The following is a 15254-nucleotide window of genomic DNA, read 5'->3' on the forward strand; positions in this document are numbered from 1 at the left end:
TAATTCTCTTATATTCCACTTGCACTAAATTACTAGGATTGTTTTTGTTTGTATACCATTTGATCCTTAATATTATTTTTAAAAGAAAAAAGTTAGTTAAACATCAATTCAACAAAATGAGATCCAAACTTCTTTTTGGGAGCATAATGAGATCTAAATATCATATCACCATTTTTTTTGTGTGGACATTTTGGCATTCAAATCGAAGGCGCATTGGCCAGCAATAATTTAAATGAAAAGAGCACTTACTTTTGTACTAAAAAGAATCATATACTTTTCCTCAAATCATACATTTAACAAAATCCGAAGCTTTCCACAGAAAATAGGGCCAACAATGCTTTTACTCCAAGCAGCCATACACCAACAGCCAACTTGGCAAGCAATTATAGTGACAGCCCCCTGTTAGGCATGGCAGCCTTATGCTCACATTGGCATCACATTATAAAAAGGACCATACACAACTTGCCCAACAATCACGAATCTAGATCTTTGGTTCAAATTTCACTCACATGTTAGAGGAACATTACAAGGATATTTCACGTTACATGATTCTTCTCATTGTTCTCATTAGATATTTCGCCAATAATCGGTTACCGTGCAATTAATTGGGTGGCCCCAGAGTCAAAAGGATCTATGCTGGAGAATGATTCAAACTATTGTGACCACTTTCCTAAAATATCATGACAACTAAATAGAATAGAACAGTTGTTCCATGAGAAGAGACGAGATGCGCAGTCCACTGACAAATAGTAATGATATCATTGACGAGGTTCAAATCTCGATATCCCACCTATATTGTCACAAATTATAGGGGAGAGAAGAGAAGAGGTATATGTCCAAAGAGATTAAAGACAAACTTTAAGAATCAACGAGAGGTGCATAAACTGACGTTAACATTGCATGATAAATAATAATCATTCATTATCGATTACATTACGAACTACCGCGAGAAAAAATGTAAATGTCCATAAAGACAAAAACAGAGACTAAAGACAGTTGGATATGTTTTACGACATCAAGGAGAAAAGTCTAGACTAAAGCATATTCCTAATCACTACTACCAAAATCCAGGTGCAACTTGTAAGAAATCTATAAGAACATTTGACTGAAATACTGATATGCAAAAACAGTGATTTTTTCTATACCACTGGCCTAGCCAAACCCATCAATACCGAACAAACATATTGAAGGAGCCCTTCAACTTACAGGCGAGAGATCAGTAGAGGTACTGATACCGGCTCCACAGCTAGGACTGGCTGGAATATATTTAGCTCCCCATAGCGCTCGAGGACGCGCATTCTGCAGTCCTCCGCAGCCATTACACCAGTAGCGAACGCGCCGTGCACTGACCCTGGGAAGCTTGTGCTAGTTGCCTCCCCTGCAAAGAATATGTTATCGATGGGGATTCTCAACTTCTCATACAGATCACTGGGCTTGTCAACTATGTCATAACTGTATGATCCAAGTGTGTCAATATCTGTTCCCCATCGGGAAACAAGGAAATTGATCTGCAAATTTGAAAATTGTGATGAGTTTTTAATTCAAGATCTTCATTTGTGTGCATAATTCTATGTCCAATTGCAAATGAAATATTCGAAAGAGGAAATCTTACCGGTTCAGAAGCATCCGGAAGAATTTTTTTGAGCTGTGTAAAAGCAAAATTAGCAGCAGCTTCATCGGACAATTTCTCTATGTCTTCAGCCAGCTGCCCGGCAGGCATGTAAACGAGAATAGAATGCCCAGTGGCTTTGTGAAGATTGAGAAAGTAGCTGCATTCATATGTTGTTTCTGCCACTACTCCTAGAAACTCCACATTCGGCCAAAAAACTTGTTCAAATTGCAGTATTATTTTGTTCTCCACCCCTACTCCAAGGTCAGATATGGCGGATTCCTTCCAATCTGGGAGTTTCGGCTCGAACTTTATGGTATTAGCTTTGAGCACCCCAAGAGGAACAGAAACTATTGCAGCATCAGCAACAAATGTTGTCCCGTCTTCGACCGTGACCTTAATTTCATTATATCGTCTAACAACTTTTGTAACCCTGAGAACCAAGGAAGATTCCAAATCATAAGCTGAAGTCGGCGTTGAAACATGAATTAAAAGGAATACAAAAAAAGTAGAGAACATGCTTTACCTGTGACCCAAACGGATGTCAAGACCCTTTGCAAGAGTGTTGATAACAGGAAGGTATCCCCTTACCATTAGCCCATGACCTCCAGGCAGCAGCTCTTCCTGGAATAATCAGAATGATACTTAAAAAAAAAAAAAAAAAAAAAAGGTAGAAGAAAATAGAGCATGAAAAGAACAAACATTCTCAAGAGTTCTAATGCAAAAAGTTTTAAGTTGTTGGAATTGATTTTACCATTTAGATTATCCTCTAGAACTCCTATTAAGTTTGAGCTTCTTGGCCATTTTACACCCAACATGTCACTAATAATAATAGTACTTGGTGGAAGCATGTGAATTTGTATAAGATATATATCATCCATCTAAATTTAAAGACATTAAATTTAGTGTAAAATTAGTAAATTGTCCACAAGGAAACATCAAGTCCCCAAGTTGATAAACCCCTGCTAGACTATTGCGGCACAAATAGAAACAGAACCAAAGTGAAATTCATGAAGCAGCTTTTATCCGTAATTCAAAGATTTTCCCTCTCTCCTACGATCTGTTTCCTGACTAAATCAGGTATGCTCTGTCCTAGTTTGATGCCCACAACCACAAGCCATGGGCAAAAAAGCATAATGATTATGCCAGAAGAGCAAGTAGTCAACGGCCAATAAAGCTGGCATGAACTAAACAGAACCTGTCATGGTCGACCTAGCATACCATTTTATGGTGTGTGTGCAAGTAGTTAAAGGCTAATAAAGCTGGCAAGTACTGGAACAGAACCTGTCATTGTCGACCTAGTATACCATTTTATGGTGTTTCAACTCCCTAACTCTAAGCCAAGCAAAGTAAATTTATTTGCTAGTGGCCAATAAGACATTCCCAAGTAATGTTTTCTTTCTCTTTTGACAAAAATCGAGCTCCCGTTAAGAAAATAATGAAAGAACACAACGGGCACCTATACTACTATAGCCAATATTAATTGTATAATTGCATATAGAAACTAAAGATAAACAGACATTGCAACTATACTACTATAGCCAATATCATTTGAACATCTAAGACTAGCAAATTTCAGGTTCCATATGTTAATGACCATAGATATCAAAAGCAAATATTTATTGCTATTCAGTGTGCACTATATGATTCTCCAACATGTGAAGATATAGAAAGAACTAGACATTATTATAAAGATTCTAATCATTAAATACCAGATCCCAACATTTTAGTGAGATAGTATTGGCATCTGCAGCAAACCATCCTTCCATCCTACAGAGATACCACTGAAGAACCTTGTGGGCAAGCCCATCCATCCTGTGTTTAAGGATGTTTATCAATTAAGTTGAAGATGAAAGAAAAATAAAGACAAGCTAAAATAACCACATCAGGAAAAAAACATACTTCAATTCTGGTCTTCTTTCAAAAACAATTGAGAATGCACGTTTTACAGTCATGTCCTCAGTATATTCATCTCTTATTTTATCAGCCTGTATAAAGCGTAGGAAACCAACTCAGAGAAGTTGATACACAACCAAAAGGGAAAAAGAATACAGTTTACTAAAATTAAGTAAATCAGGAACTTCAGATTTCTAAAGATAACCTACCTCTTCTAAGACGGCCTCAAATACTTTTCCAACTTTTCTCACTAGCTCTTGAGGAACTTGTTTCCCTTCCATATCAAAGAGTGCATAACTGCAAAACAAATTAGATTTATAACTATCCACCCATAACAACAACAACAACAATAATAAACAACTCCAACAATGGAACGGATACACTTCAAAATCCGAGAAGGGTACAAACGAAAAAACAAGACCCGTCACTTCATAATTAGCATATTTACCTTTCTAAGTCATGGTCATATAATACAGAGTTTTCCTCACTGGTTCGGTATAGGGGTAATCCTAATTTTCCAATTAAGGGGGCCAGCGGATTTTGTTTGCATACCCCGTGTAACCTGAAAATGAACAGTAAGTGATATTAGAACATAAATGTGGGCGATTATCGTTACTTTCTCAGGGAAAAGAACATTAAAAAAACCTACCATGAAGCACCAAGGTCAACAGGAAAACCAAATGAATAATTAGTATATATGCGACCACCAAGTCTATCCCGTGCTTCTAACAAGATAACCTGATCAACGGAAATTAAAAAATTATCGACTTGAAATAAAACACCAAAATGCATGCAAGTAATCTAATTTCTCCAGATTTCTAATACCATTCAATAAATTGGTTTCCTATGGGGCTAACAAATAATTTTCTTTCGGATCTTTATAGTACATACTTGAAAGGAGGCATCATGAAGAGCACGAGCAGCAGCTACTCCAGCAATGCCACCGCCAATGACAATCACAGAAGGTGATCTCACCGGTCCTTTCTCAGGATTTGATTGGCAGAGAGCTGCATCAACCAAAATTCTACCATGAGCATACACAGAACTATATAAAACATTTGATGTCTATTTAGCACTTAATATAAACAAAGGTGTTCAATTTACGCTTAAAAATATTGGTGCAGACGAACATATGAACAAGTCAAATAAGAACCACATGCTGTTCCAACGTGTGGGGACAATCACACTAGCAACATTCAAAAGTTTTAGCATTCTAATTCAACTTCGTTCAACAAAAATTATGATACGTATATCATGAAGTTTTGCTTCAAAGCTATTGCATAATGATTAACACAATTTTCCTTCATTGAGAAACAGAAAGTCCTCAGATCCCGAACATTTGATACATGGCATCTCATTAAATTATATCTATACTGAAACAGAAACAGAGTTCACTAAATCGAGCACAATACCGAGCAAACAATTACGATATACCCCTCAAAACTATCAATCCTAAACATAATTTCCCCATTTTTCAAATCGATCACCATTTCTTTATTTCGTTCTGATTCCCCAGGTACTAAATGAAGCCGCATTCGGCTCTTTCAGCTGATCATACATTATCAAAAGAGTAAAAAAAATAAAAATAAAAATAAAAAAGGATATACGAATAGAGAAGAAAGGGGGTCAGCGAACCTTTACGAAGTTGGGAATTACTCCTGGAACTAGACTCCATTCGTCACCGATGAGCAGCAATCAACTTAAGTCGTCGGTTTATTATTAAGTAAACGATTGGAATCAGAATTCAAACCCAATAATAACAAAGGATCAATGGATTTATTATCCAAATTAAACAAAGGAGTCAATTGAGACGAATAATGGAGGAGAAAAAGCAAGAGACACGGAATGAAATGATTAGAATTAGAACTCAAATTTAAACCCAGCTTTCCCAAACAGTTCATGCGCCTCGGTTTTCCAAATTCTCAAAGAACCAAACTCGTCCTTCAGCCCACTCCAACCGATCAAATCCCAAGAAATCCACGATTGCAATCAAGCGTCCGCTCAAGTTTTGCAGAAAGCGATCACGATCCACCTCCGACTGCCAAATAAAACAGAAAAATCTCCCCGATCCGTCAATATAAGATCCAGATCGAAAAACAACAATCAAAATCCAACGCAAAAATAGAGAGATAAACGATGGCAGTCGAATTCTCGTGAACGCAAAACACTTTCCGCGCAACTGAGAGGATACTTAAAACCAAAATCACAAGCCCTCGTTCTATTTATAGAGAGATTGAGAGAGAGAAAAAAAAATGTGGTTCTTCTATATCGCAACACATAATCGCGTGCATGAAACGAGGACACGTGTCATATTATTATTGGTCCAGCAAGGTCGGCGGGAGAGAGTATTATGAACCGCCAAATTTTGGCGCGTGGGCTTGAGAAAATTAGGAAGGCCTTACCTTGTTTCTCGGAAGGCGAAGCTTTTTTTGGGATAATTATGGAATATTGTCAGAATAAATTTTTTAATTTTTTTTAATTTTTTTTTCTAATTAATAAATATATGTTTTATTCCCACTTGTTGTGAGATATTTTCTTTTCTTTTTTTTTTTCAATTTGATTTATAATAAAATGTTAGTATTCACATATCGGTTAGAATTAAAATAAAAAATAAAAAAAAATAAAAATTATAATCTTTTATTTTTAATCAAAATTGTCGGAAATCAAAATCGTAAGCTCGTTGTTCATGTATGATAGAGATGAAATAATATATTATTATTACTAAAATATCTCTTTAATATTTTAAACTAATTAAAATGAATTACTAAAATAATATGTCCATTTAAATTTTTTTTTTATTGTGAAATGATTTAATTCAAAAAAAATACGGAAAAAAAGGAAATTAATTAAAATGCATTAACAAATTTAGTATGTTGTTATGGCTTTTATAAAAATATGTTTACTTTTTTTCTTTATTAATTTGATTTTTAAAAATAAAAAATAAAAACCACATTTTTTTTTTAAAAAAAACAAAATTTAGTAAAATCTAAGTGAAACAAAATATATTAATAAATAAACATAATATTTACAACTATATTAATAAAAACGATGGCCGTAGAAATTCTAAATTGGTTAGATTGGTGACCCGAACAACCTAAATAAAATTTATAACTTAACTCGAAAAGGATCGGGTTGGGTTGGATTCGATTGTCGAGTCGTTCTATTTTTTAATTATTTAAAAAATCACACTTATTTATAGTAAATGTTATATTAATAATTAAAATTTATAAAAACTCAAATATCAAATAGTCACACGTCACAAAATATCACTACCACCGGTTACAAACGTAAAATATTTTTAATATTCATAACAATCTTAAGAGTAGGGTTGGATTGTAACCCTATTTTCGGGTGATTGGATTGACCCGACCAAGAAAATGTCAACCCGCGAATCAATCTAAATTTTTGATTTTTTAAACATTCATTTCAACCCGACCAAATCTAACCCAATCATCTTTTAATTTAGGCTGCGAACCTCGGATTTGTTGGGTCTTCGGGTTATATGAACATTCATAACCTAAAGTAATCCAATTTGATATAAAAAAAAAAAAAAAATCTATATATTTATAAATTCATGAATGCTATTTTCTCGTTTGAGTTTGGCAATATGTCGTTTAAAATATTATATATTTTATTTTTTTCTAATAATACTTTAAATATTATTTTAGAAGTTTAATTTTTTTTTTTATAAATATAATTATATTTGGTAGAATTTAAATATTTTGTTTTGAAATTTATAAATAAAGTCAACTAAATAAAGAATTGTAATAAGATTCTTATAGAATTTCAATTTTTTAAAATAATAATAATAAAAAGACCAAAGATAATATGAATATCCGCTAAAAGGGAACATTTTCAAATTCAAATTAAATAGTTTTCCAATGAATTTTATTATTTTATGATTTTTTATATTAAAAAGGAATTTTTGAGACTCGTTTTAAATATTAGAGATAAAGTTTTGGGTTGCGTATTAGGGCATTATTATTTATTATTTATTTATTTATTATTATTATTTAAATATTTCGTGGAAACAAAATTGGATTTGGTGACCTCACCTCTATTTGACCTTCTGCTATTCTTCTTCTTGGACTTATTTTTTGTTCAAAAAGTGACCAACTTTGAATATGGCAACAAAATTCATATATGATTTTAAAAATATAAATATTTTTTTTAATGTAGTTTTAAATATTAATACAACCAATTAATTATTAAGATTGAAAAATAAATAGAGATATTATTTTCAAGTTTGTGTTTAAGAATTTAATACAAGCATGATCTCGGATCAATATTAAATTGAAACATATGATGCTCTTGTTGAGAGTTGAACTCAAGACCTCTTGCTTACAAAACAAGCGCTCTAACCAACTGAGCTACAAGAGCCACTTAAAAGAAAATGTATCGAACGCTAAAACGACAAAAATACAAATAATCGAACCTAATTTAATATTATCACAGTAAATCTTATTTTGGTCACTAAAATATTAAATTTATTTTGGAGTTGTTGAGACTTTAAAAAATATCTATTTATTTTTATTTTGGATTAACCAATTATATTCTAAATAGTAAGTAGTCCATTTTTTAAATTTCGGAAGGAAGTAATATATATATATATATATATATATATATATATATATATATATATATATATATATATATATATATATATACATATATATATTTGAGAATTGAACTAAAATCTCATTTTTAGCAAATTAATTTTTACCTTTTAAAGTTTTTAACGGGAGTGGCCAATAGGATGGCTCCACGTGGAGTCTTATAAAAGCACGTTCTGTCGGCCCGTCGACTTATTTTTTTGCTTTTTTGCGCCGGAATTCAACAGCTCTCCATAATGATACTTCAATAATTACATCGGTAACCCACGATTATTTATTAATTCCAAAATCTACCCCTTTTAGATAATTAAACTACTAAAAAACTACATTTTAATTTTATATAATATATCATATATATATATATATATATATATATATATATATATATATATATTTTTTTTTTTTTTTCAAGATTGTAATATTATATTTAATTTTTTTAATAAACATTTCAAAAACACTTTTAAAATACTATTTTTTTCAAGTTTCCAAAATCTAAATAAAAATAGCTTATCAAAATGACTGAGATGTTCGATTGAGATGTTCGGTTTTTCTAAGACATAGATGTCCGATCGATGTGATATAATATTATAAAAATAAATAATTAACAGTTAGTTCATATTCAGCTTAAATATAAGATTACTATATGATTATTAAGAAGAATGACAACGATCTTACTAAGTGGAAAGTGGACTCAACGATTACTCGTACGAAGCTATTAAAAAAACTATTTACAAAAAAGTCATTCCAAATAGGCTCGGGATGAAGCTGACTCGAAAGTATTGTGGTGCAAAGGTAAATTATGAAAGAAATAAGGGTCGAAGAGGAAACCATTAAATCTAGTTTGGGCCTTAGGCCCAAGGAGAAATTGTAGCCTGCGGTAGACACCAAAAAAAAAAAAAAAAAAAAAAAAAAAAAAAAAAAAAAAAAAACGAACGAAGAAGTCAACACTTAGACCTTTTAGAGTAAAATATAACCACCTACTCCAAACTAAACCATCCCGAATTTTCGATTCAAGTCAATCAACTCAAGTCAATCAACTCCATGAGTTTTAGGACCTCACGATTCTTGATTCCAAACCAACACACCAAATGGCTCCCAAGAGTTTAGGTTCATGTAGCTCGGGTTTGAAGTCTTATATAGTTAGTATGTTGATAATGCAAAAGTTTCCGAAGTTCTTTTCTAAACGAACTTACTCCGCTCAAGTAAATATAACCCACCATGTATTCCAAATATAGGTTTCAAAAACCTCCCGAGTTTTCGACTCAAGTCAATCAACTCCATGAGTTTTAGAACCTCACGATTCCTGATTCTGAACCAGAACACCAAATGACTCGGATCCACCACTAGCAGATATTGTCCTCTTTGGACTTTCCCTTTCGGGCTTCCTCTCAAGGCTTTAAAACGCGTCTGCTAGGGGAAGATTTCCACACCCTTATAAAGGGCGGTTTGTTCTCCTCCCCAACCAATGTGAGAAATCACACGTTAAAGTAGCTCGGGTTCGAAGTCTTATAATAGTTAGTATGTAGCATATAACCGGAGCGTTTTTCGATATCAGCAAACAAACTCAAACAACTAATCATAGGCTTAGTCTATGAGTCCTATGAAGTGAAAGAAAGGAATAACATCTGTTTAGCATATTATGAAATCTCAAAAGGGAAGGAATTCAGCCACAGAAATAACAAGGAAAATTGATGAATTAACAGCCCATATTCTGTACGGAATGTCAGCAGAAAAACCAGTGGCAATGAGTCATGGTAACTAATGATTGGAAACCGCCCTTTCTGTTCTATTATCAGCCACTGATGTCTATTCTCACCCAACAACACCAACGGTCTCTGTTTTTCTTCACTTTTCCCTCTGACAGTTAAAATTTTCTCTCTTTTTTCTCTCTTTTTTCTCTCCATCCAAACAGGAAAAACAACAGCAGCAGTAGACTCAATGGACAAAGTGTTTAGATAAGCAAAGACAGAGATTTGGGTCGAGTTTAGTACGTCAAATCCGAGATTAAGAAGCGAAAGTAAAGGCAATGATTGAGCAAGAAAGCTCCAAAGTAATGGAGTTTTACCGAATTGGGATTCTAGCTGGTTGGTTGGTTGGCTGGTCTTTTTCTTCTGTCAAGTGGGGTATGGATGAAAACGACCAGCAATTTGTGGGCGGTGGTGGGGCGGGGCGGGGCGGGACGGGACGGGGCGGGGGTCAGACATGTATGGCCATGGAAAAGAAGACATGCCATCATCAAGCAAGTTGGCAACAGATGGGACCAACTTTGTGAATCTCTTTCAGAACTTCCAACAATCAAGAAAAAGATAGGGATAAGATGTTAAAGCTATATACAGAGCTGTCAATATGCTATACCCATTTAATGAATGGCTCTTGTGTGTTTATCTGCATATATGACTAACTCTTCTTGTGGGTCCATTGCATCATTTCATCCCCATCCTCTCTCTCTCTCTCTCTCTATGAGGTCCCACGTCGGTCGGAGAGAAGAGTGTGAAAACCTTTTCCTAGTAGAGATGTTTTAAAACTATGAGGCTGACGGTGATACATAATGGGCCAAAACGAACAATATGTGCTAGCGGTGAGCTTGGGTTGTTACAAATGATATCAAAGCCAGACACTTGATGGTGTGCTAGCAAGGACATTGGCCCCCAAGGGGAGTGGACTATGAGATGCTACATCTATTGGAGAGGGGAATGAATCATTTTTTATAAGGGTGTGGAAACCTCTCCCTAATAGATGCGCTTTAAAGCCATGAGGCTAACGGCGATATGTAACGGGCCAAAGCGGACAATATCTGCTAGCAGGCGGCTTGGGTTGTTACAAATGGTATCAGAGATAGATACTGAGCGGTAAGCCAGTGAGGACGTTGGGTCCCCAAGGGGGGTGGACAATGAGATCTCACATCGGTTAGAGAGGGGAACAAAACATTCTTTATAAGGGTGTGAAAACTTCTCCTAACAAACGCGCTTTAAAATCGTGAGGTTGATGACGATACGTAACGAGCCAAAGCGGACAATATATGCAAACAGTGGGCTCAGACTATTTCTCTCTCTCTAGGCATCCACCCCACATACATACCTACATACATAATCTTCTTTATACTCTTTTCTTTTCTACCTTATCTTTTCCTAGTTCCTAATGGAAGTAGATCAACAAGAAAGCACAAATCCAAGATCCAAGTAAAGAAGCAGACATGTAGCAAAAACAACATGATATCCAAATCAACTTAGATTGAATTCATTGACAATGTAAGGGATATTACAAGAACAAGGAGCTTAAACAGCTGCTCAACTCATCATTTAGGCAAACACATACTGATTGATCTTATTTCGTAACCGTTTCTCGACAAAAAAATTGTTAAATACCTGGAATTGCAAGATCAAGAATCTCGAGTCTTTGTCTCAATATACAGATCAATGAAAGCATCCATCACTATATGAACAATTATATGTAATATGGTAATGGAGTTGGAAGGCATATAAGTTGTGTACTTGGAGGCAAGGAGGCAAGAATCTGTATCAGATATACACAAAGGACAACAATCATGGTTTCCACCATATCTAGAAATGATGCTCGGAGGGACCATTGCTAACTGATAAACATGCATAATTTCTCTTGTCAACCTGTTAACATCAGCAAACCAAAAAGACTGTCACCGAGAGATACGTGACCGAGCGACACTTGCGGTATCAGGTTCAAAAAGAGGAAGACTGTTCTAATTCTGTAGGTATATGTGCCTATCAATTTGCCTACGGTGCATTTACACTCGAGACTATGACTCGTAAAGAGAGTGCCACTAGAAAGGACGGGACCTATTGGTCGACAACTAGACCGAGATATTTGAAGGGAATGGATTTAGATGATTTGCTATCCTTTATAGACCGAAAAAAGGTAGGTGCCTATTGAGAAGATAGGCATTTTATGAACTCAGTTGTTTCTTATAACCACTCATTATGTCCAAGATTGGTATATTCCACAAGGAAAGATTCACAAACTTTCAACATGATTCATGCACTTCCTCCCTCTCTCTCTCTCTCTCTCTCGTTTTCTTTCCCTCTGACCCAAACACGAGATAGGACGATAATTGGAATTACTTTATGGCTGACGCATATTGTAACGACTCAAGCCCACCCCTAACAAATAGGGTCCTCTTTGGGCATTCCCCTCAAAGTTTTTAAAAAGCGTCTGCTCGGGAAAGGTTTCCACAACCTTATAAAGGGTGTTTCGTTCTCCTCCCCAACTGATGTGGGATCTCACACATATAAGTATCGATTACGGGAAAAGAAGTCGTATACAGGTAATATTAACGCTAAACGCTCGTCAATGATTTGTGAGACTTACCTAAATTTCCGTTTACGATATCATTAGTCATAGGTCCTCCAGCAGGGCCAGGTGCTGCTACTGTTTGACTCTGCAAAACTGATGGGGGACAAAATCTGAAGACATTTATGGGCTGCAAAACAAAACAAGTTCTGATTAGTCCGAGCCGTTACAGTTTTCGAACAAACCAACAACACAACCTGATCTCGAACCTGTGAGGCCGGTTGCATATGATGGAAACCCATTAGACGAGCATACTGCTCTTGCAAAGCCGGATTCTGCATCTGATTTTGATAATTCATGGGGTTGAAAATTTGAGGTTGGCATATCATAGGCTGGTTCGGCATTGGAGTCACTGAAACCGATTGATCGACAATCGGGACCCGGGGTAATTGCATCGAGTTGTGAATTGAAGGCATTGAAGGTTGAGCCATACCGATTCCCATAGCCATCCGAGACATGTAATGTTGAACGCTCGGAAACATCATCGGCGCCATCCCACTTCCCATCCACATTACCTATTGAACATTTAGCAATTACAACAAAATTGTGGCTTGTATTGTATGTAGAATTCTTGGTTAAACTCATACCTGTAGTTGTAATTGAAGTGACTTCAAATATTCAATAGCTTCATCGAGCATCGAAGCTTTGTCGGTCTGTCACAGAAGGACTACTTAATACAAGATTCACGGAGACCGAAAATTTTCGAGTCAACCAAAGAAAGGGAGACTAATACCTTATTACAGTGAGGTATGAGCTCTTGAAGAGCTTTCATCTTTTCATTAATCCTCTCCCTTCTCCTCTACATTACAAGTGAGTTCTAATCATAAGATTCAAAAGAGTAAAAAAGACATAAATGGAGAACTTTTGATATCATACCCTTTCCGAAAGGTTATGAACTTCAGCGACACGAGTTCTACGTGAAGAACCGGATCGAGGAGCTGTCCTGTTTCCCTCGGCAGATTCAAGTTCAGCTGTCTATAAAATGTTTTGTACCATAATGTTCATATCTAGAAAGCATAATCAATGAGCTTCACGATTGATAAAACGCTTAGTTAGTAGTCATACCTCGCTTTGGCACTCGGATTCTTCTCTATCTCGACCTTTTCGTTTGTTGCTATTACCTCCAGTAGACTGTCCAATTGTCCTACTTCTATCCATACTACTTCCCGAACCACCTGACGACGAAGTGGTTGTTGGATCCATCGTCTCAGCTTTGTCTCTCTCACTTTGTGGAACCATTTTTCTATTATCTTCCTTGGAGAGACCAGCAGATAAACCAGCATTTCCAAAGCCACTGGTCGAAACTCGGCTCACATCAAGGTCGTTCGGATTCGGAACTTGATTGCTTCCACAATGGCTCGAACCAACAGTCATTGCTGAACAATCTCTACCCTCTACCTGTATCAAGTTTCCACACTCCCTCCCTCCATTTGATGATCCCAAATCACCCTTCAACGGCACACAAACTCGAGAAGAGTTCACCATTTCCCCTAAATCTCCTAAATCCTTGTTCGACCGTGTCGAATCCAGACACTGAAACCTCGGAGGAGGCATCGAATTCGTAAGAAACTCCGCAAGACCTGTCGGATGTTTCGAAGTAGTATCAAAAACACCAAATCTAGGATGTTTTCCATCATGTTTGGTAGGCTGCTTAACAATCTCAATAGGATTAACAAGCGGTAATTCAGAGAAAAAATTAGAACAAAATTCCTTTTCAAAGGAATCATCAACTGGATCTTGTATCCAAGAAACTGTTTCATCTTCTTGAATCAAACTGCTTGAATTCCCACAAGAACTCCTGCAAACTGGCTGATTCAGCTTCTGAAACTGCCCAGATTCATTAGACATCAAATTTGATTTTCTACCCTTTTGGCTCTGTAAAACAACTTGCCCATTTCTCCATAAAAGCTCCACAAGTTCTTCATGTTCATGTCTGCAAAATCCCCACCCAAACATAAACACAAGAACACAAAAAACCCACAAAATTTAGCGCGCGCGCGCGAGCGAGAGAGAGAGAGAGAGAGAGCCAACCCTATGGATTTCTTATGGATGGCTGGAGGAAGATCGCCCTCAAAATTCCAATCAGGAAAACAATAATTCATGGCTGTTTCAAAGCGAAAAAACCCACAAAATCTCGAATAAGAACAAATTATTCTACTAAACCCACACGATATAGTCGATCGATCGACCAAGAAAAGTAATAATTAATAAAGAACTACTCGGATTAAGCAGAAGACTGAGAGGAAAGTCCAAATCAACCAATATTTAATGGCAGTTCAATGAAATAAAGTACTTAATTAACGATCTAAACAAGGAAATCATTAGAAAACGCCATAATCCAACGTTTCAAGAATTGTTTGTCTAAATTTGGAAAACTAAGCCACAAACCAAATCGATTATTTTATATTATCATAAAATGATTAAAGAATATAAAAAAGGTTGAAAAAACTCGAGGAAATTAAGCGAAAAGAGCTCCCAAAAGGGGAAAAAAGCAAATAAAAATGAAAAAAGAGAAAAAACCTGAAGAACTCCCAAATTTTCGCTGGAAGAAGGCTGGAAGTGGAAGTGGAAGTGGAAATGGAAGTAATGGAGGCAAGTGAGCGATGAACCAAAAAGCATTTAAAACCAGTGGTGAGGGAAAGGGATGTTACACACAGAGGTCAGAGCAAAAGATTCGGTACTATAAGCAATACGAAGGAGCAACAATGGAGGACACGTGGCGAATGAATAATGCGTCTGTGATTTTCTTGTAGGACCAACAGGGGAGCTTCAAGATCAATTTCTATGGAGGAAGCTTAGCTGACTGGGTTTTG

General features: G+C 35.8%; 2 protein-coding genes and 1 non-coding gene across 4 annotated transcripts; all 3 read right to left on the reverse strand.

Moving 5' to 3' along the window:
- Positions 1-876: 876 nt before the first annotated feature.
- LOC111788589 (polyamine oxidase 2) lies at positions 877-5704 on the reverse strand. Of its 2 annotated transcripts, XM_023668972.2 has the most exons (10): positions 5141-5704; positions 4397-4512; positions 4155-4243; positions 3954-4067; positions 3715-3802; positions 3512-3597; positions 3322-3424; positions 2136-2233; positions 1613-2042; positions 877-1508 (listed from the first exon to the last, which is right to left on the reverse strand). In XM_023668972.2, the coding sequence occupies exons 1-10, from the start codon at positions 5178-5180 to the stop codon at positions 1203-1205; spliced, it is 1470 nt and encodes a 489-aa protein (XP_023524740.2). In that variant the 5' UTR covers positions 5181-5704; the 3' UTR covers positions 877-1202. The 2 variants fall into 2 exon arrangements, with proteins under 2 accessions (XP_023524740.2, XP_086977752.1); XM_087121626.1 differs by lacking the exons at positions 3322-3424; positions 3512-3597.
- A 2107-nt stretch (positions 5705-7811) lies between these two features.
- TRNAT-UGU (transfer RNA threonine (anticodon UGU)) lies at positions 7812-7885 on the reverse strand. Its single transcript has one exon. It is a non-coding gene; the product is annotated as a tRNA-Thr (tRNA).
- Positions 7886-11333: 3448 nt separating this feature from the next.
- On the reverse strand, positions 11334-15205 carry LOC111789366 (transcription factor PIF4). The gene is made up of 9 exons (XM_023670117.2): positions 14962-15205; positions 14473-14545; positions 13507-14374; positions 13318-13416; positions 13175-13240; positions 13029-13094; positions 12651-12956; positions 12460-12571; positions 11334-11741 (listed from the first exon to the last, which is right to left on the reverse strand). Exons 2-9 carry the CDS (start codon positions 14541-14543, stop codon positions 11737-11739), a joined length of 1593 nt encoding a protein of 530 aa, XP_023525885.2. The 5' UTR covers positions 14544-14545; positions 14962-15205; the 3' UTR covers positions 11334-11736.
- Positions 15206-15254: the final 49 nt, after the last annotated feature.

Source organism: Cucurbita pepo, chromosome 2 (genome assembly GCF_057944985.1).
Source record: "Cucurbita pepo subsp. pepo isolate OVF chromosome 2, ASM5794498v1, whole genome shotgun sequence".
NCBI lineage: Eukaryota > Viridiplantae > Streptophyta > Magnoliopsida > Cucurbitales > Cucurbitaceae > Cucurbita > Cucurbita pepo.

Excerpts from the sequence above, each read along its gene's own strand:
- LOC111788589 (XM_023668972.2), bottom strand. The coding sequence starts at position 5,180 with ATGGAGTCTAGTTCCAGGAGTAATTCCCAACTTCGTAAAG. Across the intron at positions 3,803-3,953 it reads TATGACCATGACTTAGAAAG|TTATGCACTCTTTGATATGG; the intron begins GTAAATATGCTA and ends TTTGTTTTGCAG. Across the intron at positions 3,425-3,511 it reads GAAAGAAGACCAGAATTGAA|GATGGATGGGCTTGCCCACA; the intron begins GTATGTTTTTTT and ends CCTTAAACACAG.
- LOC111789366 (XM_023670117.2), bottom strand. The coding sequence starts at position 14,543 with ATGAATTATTGTTTTCCTGATTGGAATTTTGAGGGCGATCTTCCTCCA. Across the intron at positions 14,375-14,472 it reads ATCCATAAGAAATCCATAGG|ACATGAACATGAAGAACTTG; the intron begins GTTGGCTCTCTC and ends GGGATTTTGCAG. Across the intron at positions 12,572-12,650 it reads ATATGCAACCGGCCTCACAG|CCCATAAATGTCTTCAGATT; the intron begins GTTCGAGATCAG and ends TTTGTTTTGCAG.